This window comes from Anarhichas minor, unplaced genomic scaffold (genome assembly GCF_050575085.1).
Source record: "Anarhichas minor isolate MPS153535 unplaced genomic scaffold, ASM5057508v1 ptg000003l, whole genome shotgun sequence".
NCBI lineage: Eukaryota > Metazoa > Chordata > Actinopteri > Perciformes > Anarhichadidae > Anarhichas > Anarhichas minor.
The window spans coordinates 6,349,402-6,362,189 of NW_027466449.1; the positions used below are offsets into that span (position 1 = coordinate 6,349,402).

The 12,788-nt window shown below is 41.2% G+C and overlaps 2 protein-coding genes across 3 annotated transcripts; both read right to left on the reverse strand.

Annotated features, from left to right (window-relative positions):
• Window positions 1-830: 830 nt before the first annotated feature.
• atxn7l2b (ataxin 7-like 2b) lies at window positions 831-5,882 on the reverse strand. 2 transcript variants are annotated; one of them, XM_076095216.1, is made up of 10 exons: window positions 5,771-5,882; window positions 5,078-5,149; window positions 4,678-4,993; window positions 4,171-4,415; window positions 3,809-3,891; window positions 3,399-3,604; window positions 2,486-2,651; window positions 2,150-2,271; window positions 1,102-1,713; window positions 831-968 (listed from the first exon to the last, which is right to left on the reverse strand). In XM_076095216.1, the coding sequence occupies exons 1-10, from the start codon at window positions 5,865-5,867 to the stop codon at window positions 962-964; spliced, it is 1,926 nt and encodes a 641-aa protein (XP_075951331.1). In that variant the 5' UTR covers window positions 5,868-5,882; the 3' UTR covers window positions 831-961. The 2 variants fall into 2 exon arrangements, with proteins under 2 accessions (XP_075951331.1, XP_075951330.1); XM_076095215.1 differs by having other exon boundaries at window positions 2,486-2,654.
• A 938-nt stretch (window positions 5,883-6,820) lies between these two features.
• On the reverse strand, window positions 6,821-10,357 carry sypl2b (synaptophysin-like 2b). Its single transcript, XM_076095217.1, has 6 exons — window positions 10,191-10,357; window positions 9,970-10,047; window positions 9,181-9,299; window positions 8,854-9,058; window positions 8,181-8,372; window positions 6,821-8,096 (listed from the first exon to the last, which is right to left on the reverse strand). Exons 1-6 carry the CDS (start codon window positions 10,206-10,208, stop codon window positions 7,974-7,976), a joined length of 735 nt encoding a protein of 244 aa, XP_075951332.1. The 5' UTR covers window positions 10,209-10,357; the 3' UTR covers window positions 6,821-7,973.
• Between the last annotated feature and the right edge of the window lie 2,431 nt (window positions 10,358-12,788).

Genomic DNA, 12,788 nt, shown 5'->3' on the forward strand with positions numbered 1-12,788 from the left:
TTCATCAAGCTGCTTTTTTTTTTTCCAGAGGAGCAACATTGATGGTGTCACAACATCTAGTGGTAAACTTAGGTAGTGCACTACTGAATGTAAACACTGACATTTACTGGCCACATCTACACCATTTGACAAATTTAAACAAAATACTTGCCCTGTTTTGTATAACTGTACTTTGAGTAGACAAATAAAAATTAGAATAACGTCAAAGTAAATGTTTTTAAAAATGTCCACATGAAGCTACTTTTGATTTTGATTGACTTATTAATCTATGTTTCAGTCCACACAACATCAGTGCTATAAAAAAAATAATATATATATATATATATATATGGAGCTGTCATAATTCTAACTTCACATTTATAAGTATGTTTTAGTTTAACAGTGTCTACCTGGTTGAACTGGAACAAAACAATGCTGTCTGCTCATCTACTCGACTGATTTTTCCAAATACCAGATAACAGCATCTGGTGTAAGAAAATCTAAAAATGATCAAAGCAGCACTTGGGACAATTAGAGAAAAACCTTCAAACATACACCTGTCAATTTTCATAATTTGAGTAACGAGTAAACTAAACTCACCAAAATTGCATTTTGACCATTTTAATACTCTATTGGTACAGAACCGCAGTATAAAACAGAAGACACGGGGAGATAAGGATCAAAGAATTTGTAATTGTTTTGCCATGATATCACTTTTCATTTTAGCAGCATGACGAGTAGATTGAGGTATTTTTACATTCTTACACAAGTAACAAACTGAGACATTTAGTCACGTAGAAAAATAGACTGTTTGCAAAAATACATACATATGGTAACATGTAACATGCAGACAAATATTTATTCCTGATGTCTGTGCATAACAACGTGAAGACCTAAACATTTGTGGACAGACACACACATACCATGCAGGCAGCAGCTGCAGCGGACTTCTTCTCCAAGTGTGTTTTTAAGGCTGGCCTCTTTACTGGCTGTGAAGATAAGAGGTAAACAACAACTGTCACCTAAAAAATGCATTGATTGTTGGTAAAACATACAATGAAGTTCAGGTCAAGAACATGTTCATTGATGGTATGCGACCTGCAGTATTGCCAGTCTACTCACTCTTCAGGAGTTGGATCTTTTCTCCAGGCCCAAAGCATGCGCGTGCCCGTTATTCTTTCCATTCTCTCTCCTCTCTGGGAAGGGGAGGACAAGCGTTGACACTTGGTTCTGGATAGTGAGGAGCTGAGGGGCTGAGGCTCATTGCTGCCTTTGCGCTTTTGGGCAGGACCTCTGTGGTTGTAGCCCACCACCTTCTCCTGAATCCCTGGGGGCCTCTTTCTGCTGCGGGGGGAGGGGTGGAGAGGAGGGCATGGCTTCTTTTTGTGTGAGAAGGTGCCATTTACCGTTCCTGGATTGGAGGGGACGTGTGGCTGGCCCTTCTCGTTGAGGAGGGGATCCCTGATGTATTTGGAGGATTTGTCCTCACCGCTGTGAGCAGCTTTCTGTGCTGCACTTGAATCCTGCGCAAGTCTCGCAGATGTGGTGGAAGACGGCGGTTTGACACTGTGAGAGTTGTGCTGACTGGTTTTGGTTTCCAGTGGTCCCAGTGAGGTAGACTCAAGGCTGAGGGAGATGGTGGATTTGGTAGGTCTGGCAGTCCTGACAGGTGATCCTACAGTTGGAGGTGTGACATTACAGGACCTTAGACCTGACGATACTTGAGGCATTTTCCTGTAAGTAAAGGAAAAACATGGAGCAGATTACAATTCCTGTTTTTCATGTATATTGTGTAAAAGAGCTTTCTCTTATCCGGCTTGTCAGATGTTCAGTGCTTGTGCACATACATTTGGATATCTGGAGAGACTACCAACCCACAACCTGTGAAATAAGACACTTCAAGCGGGCAAATAAACTTACGTTTTTCTTAAGTCTCTGTTGATGAAGTGAAAACATGTCAATCAATCCTTTTCATCCTCTTCAGATCTTTTTTCAGATGAACGTCTGTCCCTTTTCTCATCAGATAATTCAATTCTATTTAAATGGGAATGCACTATTCTTTTTTTTCCTACTGGATCCTGGCTAGGTGTCTCCCGACTCACTGAGCAGCTCTTTTCTTCACCTTGTCATGTTGAAACAGGTGACATCTCTATAGAGTAGTGATACTCACTTCAACAAGTGTGTGCTGACATGGTGCTCCAACATGGCACTGAGGGCCACCCGCAGGTGGTGCCAACGCCGGTTGAAGGTAAAGATGCTGCAGCCCAATGTGCGGCATCCAAAAGTGCATAGCTACAAGACAGAAACAGGCGTAATCACACAGACACACTCATGTGTCCTTTTGAGAGGTGGAAACGGTGTTTAAGAGTAGTTCAGTCAAAAGCATTGAGACCCACCCTTTTCTTTTCTCTAAATTCCGACCTCCCAACTGCTTAAACCAACTTTGTCCCTCTTAAAACAATCATACTAAACTACTTCTACATTGTAATACTATTTCTGCGCTCACCCCGAGAGGTTTGGGGTGCCAGGGTGTGGCAGGCAGGTCTAAGGCTTCCTCCTGCTCGTTGTCTTCACTCTCCTCGCCTGGAAACAGGCTCCTGTTGAAGGGAATTTGAGGCTGCGCCTCCACTTCCACAGCGCTGCCGCCTTCCTCCTCTGGAATGCTTTCTGACCTGCTTTGAAGGCAAAAAAAGATTACAACCAGCTGCATTGTGAAGGGAATTGATCATATACAGTATATCCTATGTGTATTGCTTGTTACTGGAGGAATCCACTAGAGGGCACACCAGAGGACTCGGCCCATATAGAAGACGGCTATTATGACAAGCATATTTGTCAGTGTGTCGGTAATTGCAGACTTGGGCTGCGGTCCAAAAGTGGCCTCCTAACGTCTATTCCTAACCACTTTTCCTTGACCTCTGTGGAAAACGTTATGGGGTCAAGGGAAGATGTGAAGGAGAGTTCATGAGGAGTTAGGAAAAGACAACCGTGGTGTTTAGAGAATCCGGAGCTCCTTCCTTCCTGCTGCTGTCACACTTAACAATCAACACTGCTTCAGTAAAAACAATTCACTTGTGCAACATCAATGAAACTGTTCAACATCAATATTTCCTTTGTGCAATAATGTCGATTCAGCGGTTCGGTTATATTTCGGTTTAATAATCCATCATAGGCCTAGCTTGTTTTGTTTTTTTACTGATGCTTTTTGTCATTGAGAATGTGCAGGATACGCAAAGCAACCATCCTGCACACAAGCTAATATATCTCTGACTTAAGTATGTAATTATGTTGTTCAGCTTTCACGTCATTGTGCCTTTGTTTATCTCAACCAGCGATTTAGAGAAATACTTCATATCCAGAAACAATTTGTTTTAGTTCAATTAAATGTATTTATATGAAAAAAAAAACACATTTCATACCTGAGAATATGACAGTTGCTGTTAAAAGTTGTACTGCTCTGCAGTGTTATTTTCTCTTGTTGTTGATGATGTTGCTCTTTGTCTTTTGATTTGACAGGAAGCTGCTCCATATCTCGACCTGCAGAGGCTGTTTTCTGCTCCTCTGTCAATTGATCAGAGGTCTTAGTCCTTCCCAAAGCTTTCTGCTGCTGGTGGACAGAATCCGTCTGTGTAGAGAGAACAGCACAGCACAGTGGAGGAAAAAAAGAGGCTTTACATCCCATCCCAAACTATGATAATCAGATAAATAAAATATTCTACGTTCCTGTATCAAGTGACAAATGCGACCTCTACGACAAAATATCTCTGTTAATAATAAACACTGGTAACGATATTGGACAAAAGGCCACAACGGGACATCGAGAGTTTACATTGCATATAAGCTCCTGGCTGCACGGCTTCTTCCTCTCTGGATCCAGAACCCCACACTGTTTGTTCAGGTCACATTCTTTCTCTATGGGAAAGAAAGCAAACACAGTAGTCAGTGAGCAACACAGACGGTCAACATGATCCACTGCTGGTGGAGATTACAGACCACCGTATGGTCATTTTTCAAAAACAAACTAAGAGGCAACTATTATGCATACTTATACTAGCATATAAATACTGCTGTATACAACATATCATACCCAGGCTAATACGCTAAATGTTTATTGGTCCTTGACAGTTAAGAGACATGGTAGAAAAGCAGTCGAGGAAGAAACAAGAGACGTTGTATAAACAGCAGACTTACTATTGATGTTTTTGTGAGTCCGGCTGTAGGTTCTCGCTCCCCGCAGAGGGCTCTGAGACTCACTGGACTGCCCGGCTGTGGGCTTCTGCACTGAGGGTAACTCTGACGGAGAAGTGGAGGAGGAACAGTGGCCAGGGGGCAGGGGTCCTGAGTGCCATGGAGGGACCCTGGGGCGAAGCGTGGAGGAGGACGAGTGGTGTGGGAGGGGAGACTTCTCCTGAGGGAATTTCTCCACTGAACGAACACTGCAGAGGTAGTTAGAGAAGACAACTTCAGGGATGTATGCAATATAGGCTTAAAATTTAGATACAAAAGGGGACTGAGTTCAGATTCAGGCAAGTTCCAAATGACATAAAAACTAAGACAGTTAAGTAGGAGCATTCAACATAGCAGCTTTTTTTTTTTAAAGGGATGGTAACTGGGCCACATTCTTCAGTTAAGCATCTTCTATATCAGAATAATTCACATTCCGTGCGTTGCTGTGAGAAAAACAGTCGTAAACAGTACCTCACTGCCTCCTGCTGGGCCTTGCTAGGCCTGTGCTGGTGTACCGGTGATGCTGCGGAGGACGGGGCACCGGCTTCATGACATCTGCCATCTTTCCGCCTCTCTCTGGAGGAGGAATGATTCGCAAGAGGGCGTGCAGGGCAAAGTCGCTGCTGTGGAGCCAAAGAAGAAGACTGTCCACACGTCTTAGTGAGAGGACCGTGCCGCCTCTCACAGTGCTTCTCAAAGGCTTGAGGCTTCACCAGCTGGCCACAGTGGCTGCACACCACCAGGTAGATCTCATCGTGTGCTGGGTAATGGCCAAATGTGTGCATATCTATGGAGGTGAATAGAAAAGTTTAAGTGGTTTCCATGACTGGAGGCACTGCTGAATGCACCGAGTGTGAGTTTCATGTGTCACCTTCTTTCTTGAGGGTCATGGTCTCAGGGTGCTTTCTCACATGCTTGCTGCTGTCGTCAACATGAGACCCAGCTGCATGGAAGGCAAAAACAGTCAGCATGAAAAAAAATTGTGAGGGGACATTTTTGTAGCATCTTCCAAGAGGCAGGTTTCAGTAATACATGGATATCTTTGCTGAGTAAAACCCGGAACAGGTCACTCAAATTAGTTCCAGATTTAAGCGGGTTTTGAGCGGATATTACTCATAAATCTAAAAGTTATCCGGAGGAAATTCCCATCTCGAAACCTCACTTATCAGACATCGACTGCCACCAACTCCCCTGTTGTGTGGTCCAGTCGCAGCTGTGAGCTGCTCAGTTTTGCGGTTAGCAAACTGGACAAATCCTCCTTAAGTAGTGTTGTTGTTTAGTGTGACAGTAGCTTACAGGCTAACGCTAACGGTAAGGTGTTCACGTTGTATTTATAGCGTTGTATCGCTACAATACAAAACGCATAATATATTATTATTGTAATTAGTTTCTTTGTTTGTTGCCAGTTAACATTCCTAGCAAACGGACCCTGCACTAGGACCCAGCGGGTCTTTTGTTTGGGTCGCCCTTTATGCCGCTATGTGTATGTAACAACAGATAAATCACAGGACATGGGCACTGTGACGTGATGAAGACCAGGTCCGGGGCAGGGAATGCGACTCACCGTCAGATGGTAAAATATTCACTCTTTCTACCCAACAACTCCAGTTTAATCCGACAAAATCGTCGAGATTAGGATTTCGCCGATCCAAAGCGGCCATTGCTGCTCTTGCGCGTTCGCGAGGTTATGGCGTCAGTTCACGCGCATCGCAACGCGTCACTAAAGCTCGCGACCGCGACTTCTAGGTCGCGTACGTAAGGCCAAAATAACGATCTACGTCTACATTCACAGCGAAAGTCACCATATTTATTAAACTCTTTGTTTTATAACTAGCAGAATAAAGCTAGAATAAATGCATCACAACTACTACTAATACTTAAGACATTTGTGATTAAAGATATAATGTGGATAGAGATTGTACACACAAGCAGAAACAGGTTATTCAACTTTTATTTCCAGACACGAGTCCATATACAACAAAAACAAATACAGCAACAACTGAATACAATACAATACAAGGACACCAAGACGCAGGTATAATCATAGCAGTTCAAAATTCACTTGTGTTATTAGCACTTAACTAATAACACTGTGTACCCAATACCTGCATGCTGCAGTTTTCTCAGCTGAATGGCATTATTTATATTTTAGATATAATTTTAAGGACTGCAACTAATGTTTATTTTCCCTTTATAAATATGTTCCGATTGATCGATTAGTCTATTGAATGTCATAAGATCTGTTTAAAAATACCCATCACAATTTCAATGTTAGGCATTCACATCTGATTCACTGACAGACTGAGCACTTGACTGGACCGATGAGGCTCAGGAGGTTAATTTGAAGTCTTGTGTGTGAGGATGCTTATGGTATCAGCTGATGATGATGATACCTGATAGAAGTAGCTTGTCTGCCACCAGGTGAGTGTCAAACTGCATCATATGCTACCTGGTCTTTCATGCTGAATGCCTAATCAGCACAAATTAATAAAACTGTAATAAACAGGAAGTGTGTGAGACGTGTCAGATGTTATTCACCTGTCTGATAAAAACATTACGTACAGTATGTGTGTGTGCTCCCACCAGTTACAACAATCAGACACGTAACAACAAGTTCAGTTCATCCGTTTAATGATGCACAGCATTTCATGACAACTTCTTCCTGAAATGAACAGGAACTCCAGGAACAGGAACTTTGTAAGTGTCTCCTCAATGTGACACTTACAAACACAGTTGCGGATCAAGCTAGAAACTGCGAATCAAGCAAAGCTATCAAAGCAGGAAATCATTATGAAGGCAGTAATAGAGTAAACGGCTCATCTTACAATAAGGTGGAAGCCAGGTAATAGCAAGAAAAACTGTTAGTAACTAGTTAGCGATCAGTAAATTGTTACCAACACTAAGCTAAGGCTATAGAATACATAGAACATTAGCTTTGAAATACTGTATGACCTTGCTATAAAACATTATAAACATCCAGGGAAAAGATACAAAATGCTGCGTAATAAATGTAATAGTTAAATGTAAAAAAATCCTAAAGAGCAAAAATGCCGTCAGTCAAAAATACTTAATTAACTGCGGAATTAAGCCTTCTGTAGTAACATGATGAGATTGTGAACATTACACAAAAAGATGCAATTAAACTGCTTTCACCCATTAAAAATTATCTCATAATGGCAACTGGATTAATGTTCCAAAGAACATCTATTCAACATGAATTCATTGTAACTACATGTTTTGATACCTATTGTATGTTTGGGCTAAAATTAGATTTTGTCTAGACCTGTGTTAATTATAAATGCACTTCAAGTATTTCATATTTGTTAGCTATTTTGTATTTCGTACACTCAACAGCCCTGAGTTTTTTTTGTTTTTTTTAAATGCTGATGGTACAGAAATGCTGTTGGCAGTTGACAAAGTGATGCTTCATTCTGATTTATCACCAACAAGGATGCACAGTCTACATCTGCACTACCATTTTAAATAAGGGGCACTTTGCTTTGGATACCTGGGTACAAATGTTTTAAAACATGCAAACTGAGAATCTATGAAAAAAACATTTTGACTGCTACAATTTCCTGTATTAGTTTGACTATGAACAAGTTCTAGTTCATTTTCTAAGTGTATTCGAGACAATACAGCCCTAATTATAAAATGAATACTTAGCAAAAAAAAAAAAAAGGAGCAGTCAGATTTGGAAAAGTACAGCATTTTAACAAGTAGTACCAAAACGACTCATTCAATTTTGTGATGAGGCAGCTGCGCGGTTACGATGGCCCGACTCCCTCCTGCACCTCTGCAGGCGGGTTGGCTGACTTGTGAAAAGGTGTTTCCTTGTAAATGAACCAGCAGTTGCCGCCCCACACGATGAGGTTGAGAAAACCAAAAATCTGCCAAAGAATAAGGCATAAGTCAAATATCTCAGGCTGTTGTGCACATGATGTCTGAAAGGGATAAAGTTCCATACAACTTACCACAGAGGCGTTCAGTCGGCCCATGTGAGGCACAGCACCTGGGGTGCACAGGTTGATTTTATCCCTGCACACCTCGACTAAAGTTACAATGGTTGTAGGACTGGTGGCAAACTTCACGTCGGTCAAGCCTTTAGCCCAAGCAGAGGATGATGCCAACCACAGGAAGGTCAAGGCGGCAGTCACCAACAGGTCCTTAGAGAAGAAAAATGATCAGTTTAAAACCATTAAACCGACCACAGGTGTAGCGTCACTCAAGCAGCTTTCTTGGACGTAGACTATAGTGCAGTATGTCCCTTAGCTGCTTGGGAGCCACATCCCTTCCCTCCGTTTCATTTACACGACTCTGTTAAATGCACTTTCTCTGACCTCCAGTTGGATTCCAGGATGAAGTGGACTCATTGAAATCCAGCAGCTGATGTCAGATGCAACATTTTACAAACAAACCAATATAAATACAAATATTACCTGCAAAGATAAAACTACATTCGTCTATTTAGGTCAGTGGTTTCACTACTGAATTTGCACAACAGCTCATAGGAAATGCATGCAAAACACTCTTCTTCAAATACAAGCTATTGTAAATCCCCTGTGTAATTTCATGCACAGATACTTGGCTAACCACAAACATTCACCAAAACTGCAAAATATGGAGAATTCAGACAAACATACATACCACAGTGGGGCCACGACTAGATTCTCTATATATGTGCTGGTAGCCCAAGTAGAGGACTAGTGTGGCAGTGGTGTAGAGAAAGGCCAACACTCCAATGCAGACGTAAAACTGTGCAGAGGATGTGTAGTCTCCAGTCAGGAAGTTCTCAATAGTGTCAGTTTGGTTGATTTTGCAGTTAGGAACATAATAGGGATGCTGCATCAACCTGTGTAAACACAGATATGAATTGAAAATTATGAAAATCCTCAGAGTAAACAAACACTTTTCAATAAACTGGTTCTTCACTGTAAAGGAGTGTGAGACACACACACACACACACACACACACCTGAATGGGTAGTTAAAGTCTGCCTTTATTTCTTTACTGGCACTCCCATTGCACTGGACGTTGATGCTGGTGGTGCCGCTGTAACCTCCAGTCGTGGCAAAGGCAAATATGGAGAACACCTGCAGCCGCAGACACAAGATAAGAGGAGATACGTTGGCATGTTGAGCGCTGATCAAACTGTCACACACACACACACACACACACACACACACACACACACACACACACACACAGTTCCCTTTTCATTTTATGCAACATACTATTGACAGGAAATCGTCTTAATCACCGGATGCCATCACTGTGACTGGTGTTCAGAGTTCAGAGCAGAATGTCCGTACTTTTAAAAGCATAGCTAAAACTAGTAACGTCAGCAATGCACTGGGATCTTTTATCTGGAAAGTGAAAGCACACATACCAACACCCATCTGCTGGCAAAAGTCACATTTTGAATTGTTATTAGGCTAGAAATATTGTCAACCTTAACAGTTAGTCACCACATGAAGTCTTTTCCTACCTTATATTAACTACAGGTGCTACATTTAACACATAGTTTGTGGTTTATAGACATTTTGTCTATGCGTAACGTTACCTGGATACGGACGGACACGGACGCCCCCTGAACTAGCGTGATTATAAACAGTGTCACAGCCTCACCAGGCGCACAGTGGGTCACAAGACAAACAACATAATCAATCTGCATGGAATTTCAGCTATGAGGGATGGACAGCTCATGATGAAGACACCCCGCCATAGGCCGTAATGATCAAAAAGATTTGGGTAAAAACTTACCCATTCCAGCAAGCGGATGAATGCCAACGGTTCTTTCAGAGGTCCAAAGTCAAGAGTGAACCTCCCAGACATCACTTTCTATTAAGAAACAAACATGCAATGTGAGGGAGAAGCTGTTGCACTGCAGACACACACAAATAGGCGTGTTTGCGTAAAAAAAAAAAAAAAAAAAAAAAAAGTGCGCCATTAAGCGTGTTCAAGCTCCCTGTCAGCGCTATTACCTGGGCGACAGATTCCATAGTGTGTCAGGAGATCAATAACCTTTTGGTATCGTTAATGAGCCTTTTTTTTCCTCGATCTTTAGCAGCTCTCTCTCTTTCTCTCTCTTTCTCCCGAAGATCTTCAGGCGTGTCAAACTTTTCTCCAACTTCAGCGAATCGTTGTAGATATAGCACGTGATCACTGACGATGACGCGTCGACAGGGGCGCTGCTGTGACCACGGTGGTCACACTGGTGAGGAAGTTGTGTTTAAATTATGATTTGAGTGGATATTTACACGTGGGAGTCTTTTCACTTTCATCGCATGTTACGCCACATAGTTTGCAAAAGTCGTGTATTACAATCGGACCAACGTACAGAGAGGTATTAACAGCTTTAATACATCAGAATAAGAGGACATGTGTAAGCGGTAGGACAATGGTGCAGAGTGCAAGGGATGCAGGAATAAGGGAGTTGATCTATAAGTGAATACATACTTATAATAAATACTTAATGTCAGGTATCAAAGGTGAAAGTTATCATAATGCAGAATGGCCCCTGTCAGTATAACTTAATGGATGAATTAATTTAATTATTATCAGTGGTGGTATGTAACTAAGTACAAATTTGACGTAATTTTGATTCATTTGATGTCATGCTACTTTATATTTCTACTCCACTACAAGACAAATCATCTACTTTTTACTCTACATTTGTTTGACAACTTCAGTTACTGGTTACTTTGCAGATTTGGATTATTAACACAAAATATGCATTCAATTGTATAATAATATTAATAAATGATGATACATTAAGCTACCCAACAGTATATAAAGTAATGCAAATTTTCCTCATATTTAGCAACTGTAACATTTAAGTGAAGTACAGATTTATGCATCAATAATTATAATCCAGGAATATAACACAGTATTCTGAGATGGGCCATTCTGCAAAATGAGCCTTCTTGGTATTTTAAGTTGATGCTAATACTTTTGTACTTTTAGGTCAATGTAATATTTTGAATGCAGGACTTCTATTTGAGTATTTTTACACTGTGATATTGCTAACTTGTCTCGTACTAGTAAAATTCTTCCACCTCTGATTATTATTAGTCATGAATTAAGCAGTGTTTGATATTTAGATCGTCAAGATGGGACTAATTTAAGACTCTACATATACTCACCATATATAACTTATTTGTAACTAATTCACTTGTAAAATAAATTGGTTCTGAAATATTATCTGGAACTTAGTTATTTTCGTTTATATTGTTTTCACGTGGTCGTAATTGAGTTTTGCTCTATCAAATTACCATAAACTGACACACGGTCACTTCAGGAGTACTGGCTGGTCTCTGGGTCTCTTGGTGTATAATCGAACCATGTGCTGTCTTCAGTGTGAACTGTACAACAAGGTACATACACAATGCACAGATGGCAGGAGATGTTAGGGGCTCAATCGGGTCCCAGCAACAATCTTTTAACCTGGGGCCCCTTAAAACAGGTTAATCTGGCCTCCTCATATCAGATATTTGCACAAGGCATGATGATGGTAACAGCTGAAGAGAAACAAACTCTTCATGCATGCTTCCAAAAAGCTGAAGTGCAACATTTGAATTCCAAATTGCAAAATGTCAGTTCTTGAAAAATATTTAGGAACTAAACTTTTTCTGACTTAAGAAACACATTTGTGGTGAATATATATATCATTGATGAGAATCTGATTTTATAAAAACTACATACGTTAATATCCACCTTGCATTAGAGTTTGCAGGGTGTTCAAAATGCTCAGGAGTACATTGTGAATGCACTGTAATGGTAATTACTTTTCACTAGAAGTCGCCATTTCCACAGACACTACCTAAACATTACTAAAATAACTCTTTTTATACAAAGCCATGTGTTTGCCATGACTCTCATAAGTCTAGGCTGAACTCATTGACACACAGACCGTCCATGTAATCCCCTTCGTTTGGGTTAAAAGAAATGCTTGGTGACAGGGAACGGCACTTTGTTCCATCCTTCAGTTTTCCCACCGTCTCTCAACACACTGTGCAACCAAAAAGGAAAATCTGCAGAAAGACACCGTTCTCATACTAACAGAGTACATCTCGAAGGCATAACAGTAGCTTTGTTCTCCACCTTTTAATAGTTGACTGGCGGCCATGGGGGAGGGGCTGAAACTCCATTGTACAGTCTTTTTGTGGAGGAATGCTTCTCCCCAGATCAGATTGTTTTGCTTTCTGAGTGAGTCTGGGAATCAAGAAATACACAAGCAAGACTTGAACCATAAAAGAGTATTCCCAATGATTCAAGGCAAATTTGTGTGTAGCTAAACTGTGGCTTCAACTTTAAGGTGTCAGGGTTTATTAAGTCATTGAAACTTGTTCAACAGATTTTTATTTTCAACTGTGAAGAGATGACACCCTTTTGTTATGTGGACAGGCCTGCAGGCTTGTCGAACAGGTTATGCCGCACTAAAGGCCAAACATGAGCATAATCAAATACTCATGCCTGTCGGAGCAGATCCTCCCACCCTCGACCAACAGAGTTAGTTTCAGTAACCCCGCTGGTATGACTAGGCAACAAAATCCCAACCTGTCCAACTGGAAGTATCCAGA

Excerpts from the sequence above, each read along its gene's own strand:
- sypl2b (XM_076095217.1), bottom strand. Across the intron at positions 9,300-9,969 it reads TCATCCGCTTGCTGGAATGG|GTGTTCTCCATATTTGCCTT; the intron begins GTAAGTTTTTAC and ends CTGCGGCTGCAG. Across the intron at positions 8,373-8,853 it reads CTAGTCGTGGCCCCACTGTG|GACCTGTTGGTGACTGCCGC; the intron begins GTATGTATGTTT and ends TTCTTCTCTAAG.
- atxn7l2b (XM_076095215.1), bottom strand. The coding sequence starts at position 5,867 with ATGGCCGCTTTGGATCGGCGAAATCCTAATCTCGACGATTTTGTCGGA. Across the intron at positions 3,892-4,170 it reads GACTCACAAAAACATCAATA|AGAAAGAATGTGACCTGAAC; the intron begins GTAAGTCTGCTG and ends TCTTTCCCATAG. Across the intron at positions 2,655-3,398 it reads AGCAACTGTCATATTCTCAG|CAGGTCAGAAAGCATTCCAG; the intron begins GTATGAAATGTG and ends TTGCCTTCAAAG.